Source organism: Leiobunum rupestre, chromosome 6, assembly GCF_980474605.1.
Source record: "Leiobunum rupestre chromosome 6, qqLeiRupe1.1.hap1, whole genome shotgun sequence".
Lineage (NCBI taxonomy): Eukaryota > Metazoa > Arthropoda > Arachnida > Opiliones > Sclerosomatidae > Leiobunum > Leiobunum rupestre.
Window position 1 is genome coordinate 26892587 of NC_143389.1, and position 13283 is coordinate 26905869.

General features: G+C 40.4%; 1 protein-coding gene across 1 annotated transcript; it reads right to left on the minus strand.

The window, feature by feature from the left end:
* Nucleotides 1-261: 261 nt before the first annotated feature.
* On the minus strand, nt 262-3147 carry LOC149940538 (uncharacterized). Its single transcript, XM_090179295.1, has 5 exons — nt 2161-3147; nt 1593-2029; nt 1010-1347; nt 659-955; nt 262-392 (listed from the first exon to the last, which is right to left on the minus strand). The coding sequence occupies exons 1-5, from the start codon at nt 3145-3147 to the stop codon at nt 262-264; spliced, it is 2190 nt and encodes a 729-aa protein (XP_090035421.1).
* Between the last annotated feature and the right edge of the window lie 10136 nt (nt 3148-13283).

The window sequence follows — 13283 nt, forward strand, 5'->3', positions numbered from 1 at the left end:
CAACCTCCCCTCTGGTACAGAGGGTACTATAGGACCACTCCGTGCGGCTAGGGAAGCTAACCTCAAAGGGTTTACTAAAGTGTAATTTAGCAACCATCATGTCAGAACCCATTGTAAGAATCGGTATTTGACTAGAGATGTCTCTATAGAGTTTGGTGTGGCTATTTTTCCAATCATTAGCCTTCCACCAACCATTTTGGTTAAGCCTATAGGCACCCAAAACTGCCGCTTCCTCTATATATAAGTGCAGGGGAAGAATATTTAGGAGGAAGCGCTTAGGGCTGTTCTCATAGCTCTCATAGCTCCTGTGATGCCAACGCAAGCCAGTCTTTGTAAAGTGCGCAGTTCAGACTGCACGGTCTTAAGTTTGACCCTTGGCCACCAGACCACAGCTGCATAAGACAGGATGGGTCTAATTACCATAGTATACAACCAGTATACAACCAGTATACAACCCTAGGACTAAGACCCCAAGATTTACTGACTGTACTTCTTATACGCCAAAAAAGCATTCTGCCCTTCTTGACAATGGGGTCAAGGTGCGGCTTCCATGTTAATTTGCTATCTAGAATAACACCGAGGTACTTCAACTCAGTGCTTTCCACAAGATTAATTCCAAATAATTAAATATCATTAAAGGACCCTGGAATCCTTTTACGAGTAAAGGGAACGAGGACCGTTTTATTTGGATTGACCGTGAGGTTGACCTCATGGCACCAGCTCTCGACTGATGCTAGGGCCCTCCTCATTACATCCTTAACTGTCTTGGGAAATTTCCCTGTAATGATAATGGCAATATCATCTGCATAGCCGAAACAACGACAGCCTCCCTTATTCAACCTCCGAATGAGTTCATCCACCACCAGGCACCACAGCAGGGGAGAGAGAACTCTCCCCTGTGGGCAGCCACGGCTAGTGGTGACCTCAAGGGTGTCGCCCAGCAGGGAGGACATCACTTTCCGGTCAGTTTACATAGATTTGATCCAAAGGCACAACTTGTCATTTATACCAAATCGCTTAGCAGCCTTCATTATGACCGCACTTGAGACTTTATCGAAGGCCCCCTCAATATCAAGAAATACCGCTAACGCTATTTCCTTGAATTCAGTCTCAGTAGACCTACCCTTCTGATAAGCATATTGAGCGACAGACAGGGGATTGCTACTAATAACCTCTCCCCTGATATAGCTGTCCACCAACTTTTCCAGAATCTTTAGGAAAAATGAGGTAAGACTATTTGGCCTAAATTCCTTAGCCTCAAGGTAATTTGACTTACCAGGCTTAGGTATGAATATGGCCCGCGAAAGTTTCCAAGTGCTAGGTATATGCCCAAGGGCGATACAAGCCCTATAGATTCTCAATAAAAGGGGACAGAGAATATCAATACCCGGGGACTTAGGTTTAAAGGACTTTATAGCCCATATAAGTCTAGAGTGCGTGACGACCTTATTCGCCACCGCCCAATCCTCCCTTTTAGTATGCTTGATTCTTAAAGGGAGGGGGTGAGGATCACAGCTGTTCGTGATACTTGAATACGGAAAGTGTACATCTAACATGTGTGTTAGTGTCCTCTCCGGATGTGGAAAAACTACCTAATGGTGTCTCGATGTTTGGTATTTTCATGTGCCATAATTTTCATTAGTTTGGCCGTGCTGGGAACATCAGATATGTTCTCACAGAAGTTCCTCCACGAAGCTTGTTTAGCATCGCGGATGGCTTTATGGTAGGAAGTGAGGCTGCTTCTATAAGCATTCCAGTCACCTTCCCTCTTTGCTCTATTAAAGAGCCTACGAGTTTCTTTGCGCAGACCGCCAATCTCGTTAGACCACCAAGGAACTAGCCTTGGCCGGTTGACAGTCTTCGCGGGATAATTGTGTTGATAAGAGTCGATAATGGTATGTTGCATGCGATCAACAGACAGATCAAAATCCAACACCGATGCGAGCCTCGGTTTGTCATCCATTAGGAACATACCAAGGCATCCTTGTAACCAGGCCAGTTTGTATTCCTGGGGTTGCGAATGGTGGTACTAGCCCGAATGGGTTTGACCGATATGTTAAAGCAAATGTGTCTGTGATCCGAGAGTGACGGTTCGTTAGACACATGCCAGTTCATAATTTTGTCTGCGACATTCTCTGTACACAGAGTAAGATCAATTACCTCACTTCTGTTTGCTGTAACAAAAGTTGGTTCATTGTTCCTGTTTAAGACCTGTAGTTTTGTACCAACCAGGTACTCCACTAAGTCATTACCACGTTGGTTGCAGTCTAAGCTACCCCAAATATAGTGGTGAGCATTGGCATCACACCCTATGACTAGCCTATCCCCCAAACCCTCACAATGGCTAACCAGACTGATCAGCCCCTGCGGGGGAGGCGGAAGAGCATCATCATAAGGAAGGTATGTCGAGGCTACTGCAAACTCACCGCTTCCATCCGTAGATGAAACAATGAGTTTTACAGTAGAAATATCCCTAGAGGTGGATGCTGAGAGTGGAAGCGCATGAATGCCCTTGCGTATCAGCACACAGGCTCTTGGTTTTTCAGAGTTATAATCAAAGAATATATTACCTGCACTATGGAGACCAAGTATCTTGCCATTGGTTGTCCATGGTTCCTGAATGAGCGCTACATCGAAGCCCTCATTTGCGAACCTCCTACAGAGAACTGCAAGAACTGCAGTGGCTGCCTTGCAATGATGCAAATTAATTTGCAACACCTTTACACTCATCTTGGGTAAGGTGAGCTCGGTTGCTAGATATAGATGACTATTCAGACACAGTGGTGGTTGTGGAGACCCCAACACACCCACCGGTCCGACTCGCATCCCTAGCCTGCCCCCCGCCCCCCCCCCTGTTGCACCCTCCAGTGGTACAACCTCTTTATTCTCGTCGGTGTCCGACAAGCCAAAGGCCTTTAGGTCCCCCGCGAGAGTATCTTCCAAAGGAATGTCCTCTCCTGAGTCCCCGCCAGCCAGAGACTCATCTTCCATCCTTGAGATCTCTGAAGCAGAGGGTTCGACTGAACCACCCTCCTTGGCAGGAGCCACCGGAGCTGCCGCGTCAGGTTCATGAAGTATCTTAAAGATACCACTGTCCAGACCGCGGAAGGCTACCTTGAAGGGCTTTGGTAGGTCGGCGGCCTTCATTACTAAAAGCCGCTACCCCTCGGAGACCAATTCCTTCTGGTCAAATCCTCCCACCAACCAATCCGCCGTAAACCCATCCTTACAGAGGTAGTGAACGGCGCCTCCAATCAGCTGAAAGCTCCCAAAACGAGGTAGAGGGTTGCCCGAGGGTAACCCATCTAAACGCTTCAGAATCTCACACTGAATAGTGCCCATTTTCTCTGCGGAGATGGTTTTCGCAGGATAGCCTTCTTTAACGATGGCCATCTTTGTGGAGCTTAAGGTTTCGCTATAGGTTTGGTCGTGAGACTTCGCCTTTTTGGAAACCTGATACTGGGAATCGGGGGAGTCATTATCCCTAGATGGTTTTGGAAGTGATGGCGGGGGTCGTCCTTACCAGAGACCTCCTCCTGCCTCAATTTTTCCCTGCGGCGTCGATTCCGCCTTTGGGTTTTTTTCAGGGGCGTATCCCCTTCGAACCCTTGCTTCACCGACTGGTTCTTGCCAGAGGCAGACCCTTGAAGGCTAGGCCGTGTTCCTGTAGGGGTAAGTCCCCCCTCAAGGTTAAGAGCAGGGGGGGGGTAACATCGAACCCTCCCCTTGCTTAAGGCCGGATTCTTTCGAATCCTTACCCGGTTTTTTGGTTTGTTTTGTTGTGCTTCCATTTTTGGTCCCACGGGAAAAGAGGAAAGTAAAAAGTCACAGCGCTTAATCCTCTGTCCGGGCGGAAGGCTAAAATACAACGGGGTGTCGCTTGGTGCCCCGAGGGGATCGTTCACGATACTGTATTTTCGCTTCCCCGGTACAACTCAGCCCTCAGCACGATACTTCACACCTTGGCTTAAGGAAGAAGCAGAGCCTTAGTTGGCCAGCATGAAGGGTTGCCCCTCCACCTGTTACTCCCTTCCACCACGAAGAGGTACAAGGTTGCAGTTTATGGAAGGGAATTATTGGTTGTAACCAAAGCAATTCTTTGATGGTTTTGGTTAGCGCAATATATTCTGCTTCAGCCGTTGACAAGGCCACAGACTTTTGTTGTACGGAGCGCCATGATACCGGCGAGGAACCAAGGAAAACAATATACCCACTATGCGATCGTCGTGTATCTTTGTTGCCCCCCCCCCCAGTCACTGTCACTGTAGATGTTAAACTGAGGCTCCATCTCACTGCGATAGATTAGTCCATTGGTAAGCTGACTAATATCCAGAATAACGCCAAATTTCTTAGCGACCATGATGATGTATGAGGTCTGTTTTATTTTCAAACTCCCATCTGGTCGAAAATCAAAGACGATTCCTAAAAGCTTATGTACTGGACCAAGATGCTTAATTTGGTATTTTGTAGAGAGTCTCTTGAACGTGTCTTGTATCGCTTCTTTATTCTTGGCCAATACCACTAGGTCATTGACGTAAACAAGAACAATAACCTTAAAAGTTTTATAATAAACACAGTTTGTTCCGAATAATCTGGTGAAGCCCAATTCTGTGAAGGTCTTGTCGAGTTCAAGGAACCACTGCCTCCCGCTCTGGGGTAACCTGTATAATGAATTTTGTAAGCTCAGGCAAAATTTATTTGGACCAGCTTTAATGAAACCCGGAACTTGTTTCATCAGTACTTCTTGATCCAATGTCCCATATAGATGAGCATTGGTGACGTCAAAGTGACCATGCGTCCATCTTAGACACACGACGAAGAAAGAAAGAAATAGTCTTATAATGGTGAAATTGATTAAGGGTGAAAACGACTCTTCATAGTCTATGCCTTCTGTTTGCCCAAAGCCTTGGGCAACGATCCTGGCTTTGTATCTGATAATATTGCCACTGGGATCTTTCTTTAAGGCGTAGACCCACTTACATCCCCTGATCTTACCGCTTGGATTTTCAACAACCTTTGCCACTTGTCTCTCTTCTAATACTTCCATTTCGCGGTTCATTGCTTGCTGCCATTCGTCTCTTTGTGGTGAATGTTGTAACCGATTTATCTTCCTCAGTTACATCCTAGTTCGATGTTTCCCTAACCACGTTAGTGCGTTAGAGTGAGAGAGCATTACAATTTAAGAAAGTACCAAAGAAGTTCCAATCATTATTTATTTTGAGGCGATTTAGGTAGTTGTAGCAATATCAATAATCAAAACATTAGAAAGTAACATTTCTTCAATTACGTACAATAATAATTTAAGATGAAAGAGTAAAAAACACAAAACATCATACCCGTAGCGTTACCATTGTGCAGCAGAAATATCTATAGCACTAATATAAAGTAATATTTACCAACTTCCTCCGTAAGAGTGAAGAATGGCGAGGTTATGACAAGTGAAAAAAACACTAACTATTTCTAACATATAATAATTTTACCTAACATTACAAAATACACTTATATTTACAACTTAATAATAATATACCCTAAGAACTACCTAATCAACCTACTCCAACAGCATCATCACTATCAATCTCCCTCAATCCTAGCTAACCTCCCTTTATATACAGCCACTATGGGCATACATGTGTCAGATTTATAGCCCGGTGTACCGGTAAGATTCAAACCACACCACCGGAGGTCTGTCATCATAATGCCCTACGCCAGCGTCCACAAACCCGGACAGCATGGGTAGCAGAACCCCACTACTGATGGTCGCACCCTTGACGCAAGCCGCTCAACCCAGCAGAAGGTGCAGCAATGGATCGACCAGCCCCAACTTCGCACACAGCAGTGGGAATAAGAGCGGATGCTCTGGCAACTCCGGCCGACCCCCTACCTAGGAAGGTAGAGAGCCAAGCCCATTGGAAAGAGCTCCTAAAGGGGAACGGCGAGCACACAGCAGTCCCAGTAACCCAGCACAGCTGGCACCGGATATCCCGGTGGGAGTCCAAAAGGCCGGGAAACAGGACCGCCGTGCCCTCATACGGAGGCCCGCAGCCCCACAGCAGGCTACCCAATCCGCCGAGGCGGCCAGTTTCCCTGGACCCTCTCCGTTAGCCTGGGCCGAAGCCCAGTTACCAGCCCACACCAGACCGAAGTCGGAGGTGGAGATAGGACCATTTGGACGGATTTAACATCTCCCAGCGCGCAACCGCCGGTATGGGTCACCGGTAAAGCCACCAGTTATTGCACACTCCGACCCCTTGTACTATGGGCATAAATACAGCCAACAGGTGTAAAAAAGGTAATTTAAAGACGTCATGAGAGACGAGCTCTAACGAGGAGACGACCCGAGGTGGTTTTCACCGATTTGTTCAAAGTTGGGGGATTGTTAGACCTAGATGTAACATGAAACCCGTTAAAGGTAAAATTTACGCTGGGGTTCCGTTTTGCCATGGCAACCAAAAATGTTTTTGATAAAAAGTCTATGTAAAATAACATGCGGAAATGACAAATTCAATAAATAAAAAAAAAAAACATTATTTTTTAAAAAAATTAAAAAAATAGTAAATTTTACATTTTTGGATTACTTTGGACAAATATGGGGGAATAAAAACCATTTTGGGTAAACTCGAGCTAATTTGAATAAATAGGTCAAAATTTTAGGTATAATACAAAATATTTGCAAAACTTATGCCGTGATAATTACCATATATTTTCGCCATAAATATTAAAATTTCTACATTACATTATCCGAACGATGTAAACAGATTTTTAATTTTCGATAGAAAAACGACACCATTTTATAAAATGGCGGATACAAATATAAATCATGGTGCAATAAGTTAGGTAATTTGTATCCGATTAACCTGAGATTTTCTACGTTACATTATCTGCCCGAATAAATTCGTACTTTACATTTTTATAGAAATCCGACATTTTGTAAAATGGCGGATATCAATAAAACTCATCGTGCGATAAGTTCCGTAAATATATTCGTCGAGTAATCAGAAATTTTCTACGTTTCATTATCTGCCTGAGTTAATTAGACCTATGGGTTTTCCAATAATAATCCGACGCCATTTTGAAATATGGTGGATATAAATATAACTTATGATGCGATAACTGCCGAAATTATTTGTCGATTTACGTGAAATTTTCTACAATACATTATCTGACCGAATAAATAAGCCCCTTACACTGTGATAGAAATCTGACGCCATTTTACAAAATGGCAGATATCATAATGCGATAACTGCCGAAATTATTTGTCCAATTACTTGAAATTTTCTACTTTACATTACCTATTATAGATAATAAATCCTATTAATTTTAATAAAATTCGAGGCCATTTTGCAAAATCGCGGATGTCTAAATGTCTCACGATTATATAAGTTCCGTAATTATTCGACGATAAATCTGAATTTTTATGTTTCATTAAATGAACGAATTAAAAATTCCTTTCTATTTTGAAAGAATTCCGAAGCCATTTTGCAAAATGGCGCATGTCTGAGAAGTTCCGTAATTATTCGTCACCTATTGTGAAATTTTCTATTTCTGACCGAGTAAATTAGTCCTATTTCTTTTGAAATAAATACGCCGTTTTTTTAAGATAAAGCACATCAACGTATCCCTTGGTGCGATAAATTCCGTATTGTTATTGTTATAAACAAAATTATAGGAAACGTTCAAAAACTCGCTCGAATTTGGGTCTGATGCGCAAAGTTCTTCATAAATAGAACAATTTTCTAACAATCTTTTTTTTCATTTCTAATACGAATCTATCTAAAATTTCAAAATAAGTTGCTTTAAGTTGGTCGCCAATAGTTTTGAACTCCGTTTCCCGACTTCCTATAGTACCCGTTATTATGGTACCTTTTAACCTTTTGTTTTGAATAATTTTTCTTTTCATGGGTACTTTGACGGAACTATTCTTTTCTGGTACTGGAATTGAGGCTGAGAGAGCTAATTGTTTCGCAACATCCCAAATTTTATCGAATCTTTCAGAATTTCGGTCTGTTTCTAACTTTTTTATTGTGGCACCGCAAATTGCTACGGCTTGAGTTATAACTACTTTTGGATTTTGCAAATATTCAGACAACACATTTGTTACGCCTAAAATCTCATCTAATGCTACGACCATTAATAAAATGCTGAAATTTTGAAGCTGGGAATGGTACCCTCTACATTCGGCTGCTTCCTCAGATTTGCCACTTTCAATTAAGTTTTCTAAAGCTAAAACTACAGCATTATATCTAGTTCTAAAAAATGTATACATTTTTTACTGGACCATCTAGTGTCACAACTCTGGGGTAATTTTAATATTACATCGTATTCAAGCTCTTTTTGGGCCTCTTGAAAATACTCACTTCGAAGTGACGAATTACTTTGAAATGTATAAATTGCCTGTAACAAACCAAGTGTTTCACGAATTATTGGTACATTCATACAGGTATCCACCAAAACTAAATTTAGGCGATGGGCGTAACAGTGCACATATGGACACATCCCACCCACAGCATCCTTAATCCTAATGTTCACTCCCGACTTACTTCCACTCATTACACTCGCTCCGTCATATGTTTGCGCTACACAGTTTGATATTTTTAACCCATTTGATAAAAGAATATTAATAATCGCGGAAGATAAAGATTCTGCGTCAAATTTATGTAAATCAACAAAAGACAAAAACCTTTCAAGAACCTCTCCCTTAGTGGTGGTAAATCGAACACAAACACTTAGTTGTTCTACACCGCCTTTGTCCCTAGTTTCGTCAGCAATTATTGCGTAAAAACCACCCGAATCATTAATATCCTGAATAATCATTCTTTGAACAAGTGCACCACTAGTGTTAATAAGCTCGTTTTGTATTGATCCGTGGGTATATTTTGCTACATTGGGCATGCTATCTACTTTTTTCTTTAAGTCAGGTGAAATGCGCTTTAACAATTCTAGGATTTCAATGAAATTTCCACGATTTTGCTGATCGTCGTTCTCTCGATGCCCTCTTAACGCGATATCCTGTTGAGCGCATGTTAAAACAATTTGCACATGGGCGGATAAAACTTCTCTGTTTCGAATAGTATCTAAACGGTGTTGCTTATTTATCTGTGAAGTTATAGCTCCTCGTTTCTTAGACTGTAAAAAATTTATGTACTTCGTTTCCGCTAATTGGTGGGTCGATTTCTCGGAATTAAAATATTCGTGAAATTTCTCATTCATATTTTTCCAATTTTTAAAACCAGTTGTGAAATATGTTTTTTTTTACCACTGCTTGGAAAATGACGGCAGCAAAAACAGTATACCGTGTCATTTTCTACAGAATATTCCAAAAAGGGATATTTTACATAATAAATACTATTGAAACTTCGTTTTTGACCCCTAATAATCGTTTGGGGAAATGATAAGAGCCTTGGTTGAGCGAGTGGAGAATCCATGTCGATACTAATGTCAGGAATAATTTGAGTTGCATTTAAATCAGATAGAGCAGGAGTTAAATGGTGCACGATACTGCTATTCTCATGGAGTTCTCGGGAATTCCTGGAAGCGACAAATGAAAGTGCAATGTCATTTGGATTTTTTTATTCACTTTCACTAGGAGCTCCTATTAAGATATTATCAATAACTGATTCTTCAATGCCTTCTACAACTTTATCGAAAACATTTTGACTCGTTTGCAACATAGAATGTTTATTTATAACATCGTTCGATTTATTAGTTGAAAGATCACTTTCAACATGAACCCCTATAGCGTCCTTCAATAAGCTTATTTTATTGTCAGTACTATTTTGTTTTGGTTCGGATTCTAGCGATTTGTTTTCGTTGTGGGAAAGTTGATTTTTTAAAGATTCAGTAGTGGTTGGTAAGTCAAGTTTGTTCGCAATTGCATTTAATTGAGTTTGTTCTAAGACTGGAATTGATGTTTTGAAGTACTTATTTAGAGCCCCTTTTTGAGAATTTAAAAATTCTTGACTGGCTTTTCGCTTTTTGCGACTTTGGCTTCCGGACGGAAATTTTCTCCCACTCATTTCTACAATTTTTTTTAATTTGTCAATACTTAAATAGTTAAATTTACCGGATATAATTATCTAAAATGTATCTGTAAAATCCTTTTAATTCTCGAGGAATATTTATCTTAATTAATAATAAGACTAAGTTTCTAAGATATTAGAAAAATAACTAATAATAGTAATTTGCCTTGACAAAGGCGGTTTGGAAAATATATATCTACTAATAGTTAGCTAGCCCTGAAAAATGCTTTTTGGAAAAATTAACTATTAATAGTTAATTAGCCTTTAAAAGGCTGTTGAAATAATTTGAAATAAAATCAAACTATCAACTAGTTATTTAGCTAAGTGTTTATATTTTAAACAAGCGCCTTAGGGCTTCTTTAAACCTCGAGGAGGTAGAAGTCCGCTCTTGCTAAAATATTAGAACAGAAAAGACTAAACTACTTATAATTCGAGAAAGACTTTCAAAATATATATCTACTAATAGTTAGCTAGCCTTGTAAAAGGCTGTTTGGAAAAATTAATTATTAATAGTTAATTAGCCTTTAAAAGGCTGTTGAAATAATTTGAAATAAAATTAAACTATCAACTAGTCATTTAGCTAAGTGTTTATATTTTAAACAAGCGCATTAGGGCTTCTTTAAACCTCGAGGAGGTAGAAGTCCGCTCTTGCCAAAATAATAGAACAGAAAGACTAAAGACTTAAAATTCGAGGAAGACTTTCAAAATAGACCTGACTCGTTCTGGAGCTCAAGACGAAATGGAAAGAAATGTTTAAAAAAAAAGCAGCTTAGCGGTCCATATTTCGCAAAAGTGGTGAAATCGAAAAACCGCAGAATTTTCCAGGAAGCGAGAAGAGCAAGGTCGTTTTATTGTTGTGGCTATCGTCGCGTTTACTGGACCCCCTTCTGAGCTTGTATCCGAGCGTCGGATTCCGAGCATTGATGTGCGTGCCCGCTGGGGTATTTCCCGTAATTCCCTCAAGCCCCTTTCTTTTCTTTCAATTGTTCATTAAACTTTCTCTCAATTTCCGCTCCCTTCGCCTCCCGAATCTTTCTGTTTATGGTCTACTATCTTTTTGAGTAAACGAATTGATTTTTAAAGATTTTTTCCACCGAAAAACTTTACTTAGCAATAAAAACAAAGAAATTTCAAATATGTGGCCTCTTAAATATAAATATGTGGCCCTTTTAATATAAATATGTGGCCCCTCTCAGAAATTCAGGGGGGCTAAAGCCCACTTCAGCCCACCCTTAGCGCCGCTACTGCATAAAATGTTTGGAAAATGTTGAATACTTGATGGATCTTTAATACCAAAACTTATAAAAAAATTAAATTTACTTTGAAGTTTCTAAATTTAGAACACTCTTTTCACATGTTAGTCTCCCGAAACATGATTGGTCTGATCGTTTCCCGAAATGTACGCAACACTTAAATGTACTTAACTATGTACGTTCTTTGTTAACATTTCTCCCCCTTTTTGGAAATTCTAATATCTCTGAAACTGATATGGTACATATTATAAAAATTTCAGTAAGTAATGATGCATAATCGGTGCCTTTGATAAACTATGTTTCCGATCGAAATTTCCCTGCCTACCCATTTAGAAATTAAAATAGCTCGGAAACCGGTATGGAGCAATATATGAAAATGGAAGTGCGTAATAATGCATAATCGGTGCGTAATGATGGGGTGTATTTCCGATCGAAATTTTGAAATTGGCGTGCTCCGTTAACCTAGCCCGCTCAGTTAAAAATTATAATTTGTCCGAAACCGGTATGAAGCAATAATAGGTGCTACATTTTTGGTTGAAATTTTCAAAATGCTAGCCCGCCCGTTTAGGATTAATACTACACGACAACCAATTTTAAATATATAATTTATCGGCCTCCACTTCGAATAAAAAATACGTTAAATAAAAGCGAACTTAAACCAAATGAGACAAACACTAGAATGATGTTTTTGAGGTAAATGTTTTGAATAATCGATTGACAAATTTAAAAATGGGTGGGCCAAGTTAATGACGCCCGCCCGTTTCAAATTTTCAGCCTTAAAAGTAACCCATCAATTGGCACCCATTATGCACCACCCCTTTTGAAATTTGCACCACACTGGGTTACGAGATATATGAATTTCAAATTGGGTGGGCCAAGTTAATGAAGCCCGCCCATTTCAAATTTTCAGCCTTAAGAGTAGCCCATCAATTGCCACCCATTATGTACCACAATTTTTGAAATTTTCACCAGAAGTGTTTCCGAGACAGATTAACTGCTCAAAGTTCATATTGATAGTCTAGATCAGGGTTTTCAACATGGGCTCCCGATGGTTCCAACTTAAGTTCTAGCAGCGACAACGAGTAAAAAGTGGAAACTTGTTAATAATTATAGATTTTGTTGGAGGATAAATTATAGATTTATTCAGTCTTGATAAAAGAAATTTTTCCCAAATAAATTTCAATTCTAAAAACTTTACGCTAGATTTCTAGTGACAAACTTATTTCTTCTTAACATTACTTTGTAAAAAGAGAAAACTCGAATGTGAAAATTCAGTTTCAATTTAAAAAAATCAGTCTGGAGCTGATTGTGAAAATGGTGGTCCACAATGGGTGCCTCACAGTCTGGAGCTGATTTTTTTTGGAATAGAAACTTAAACTTTTATGGAATAGAATCTAAAACTATTACAGAATAGAAACGTAAACTTTTATGGACTAGAATCGAAAATTATAACAGAATAGAAACGTAAACTTTTAGCCGGGCCACTGGGATTTTACACGGTGCTGTTTTGGTCGTGGGCCCTTTCGATTTACAACCCTTTCCTACCCTTTCCTGTGAGTAATTTGTTGATTTGCACCTCCCTTGAGAGGCTTCGATGGGCCCTGTGTCTACGGGCCCTAATCGGTCATCACCGGGTCCTTTTTAGCCGGGCCACTGGGATTTTACACCTACCCCCTTTGCACGTCCCTGGGTTAGTGTGTGTGAGAGAGCGCGAATTGAAGGAATGAATGAGCGAATGCGGGCGTACGTTGCGTTGGATCACGAAACGAGTTAAGGGATCCTACAAGAAATTTTCTTCAAACGCAATGCAACCGCTTTGTTTTACCTTTTCTATCTGCAGTATACACTCTTTTTCGAGGGCTTTTGTCTACCACTCTTTGCGTCTGCTCGCTTGTCAGCCTTTATTATGAGGCGCCAAAACTAACATCGAACAACGCGGGGAAAAAATGTAGAAACCCATCGGCGAAGGGAATGTATAATACCTACTGCAGAGGGCGTTACGGTCTGCAAAGAA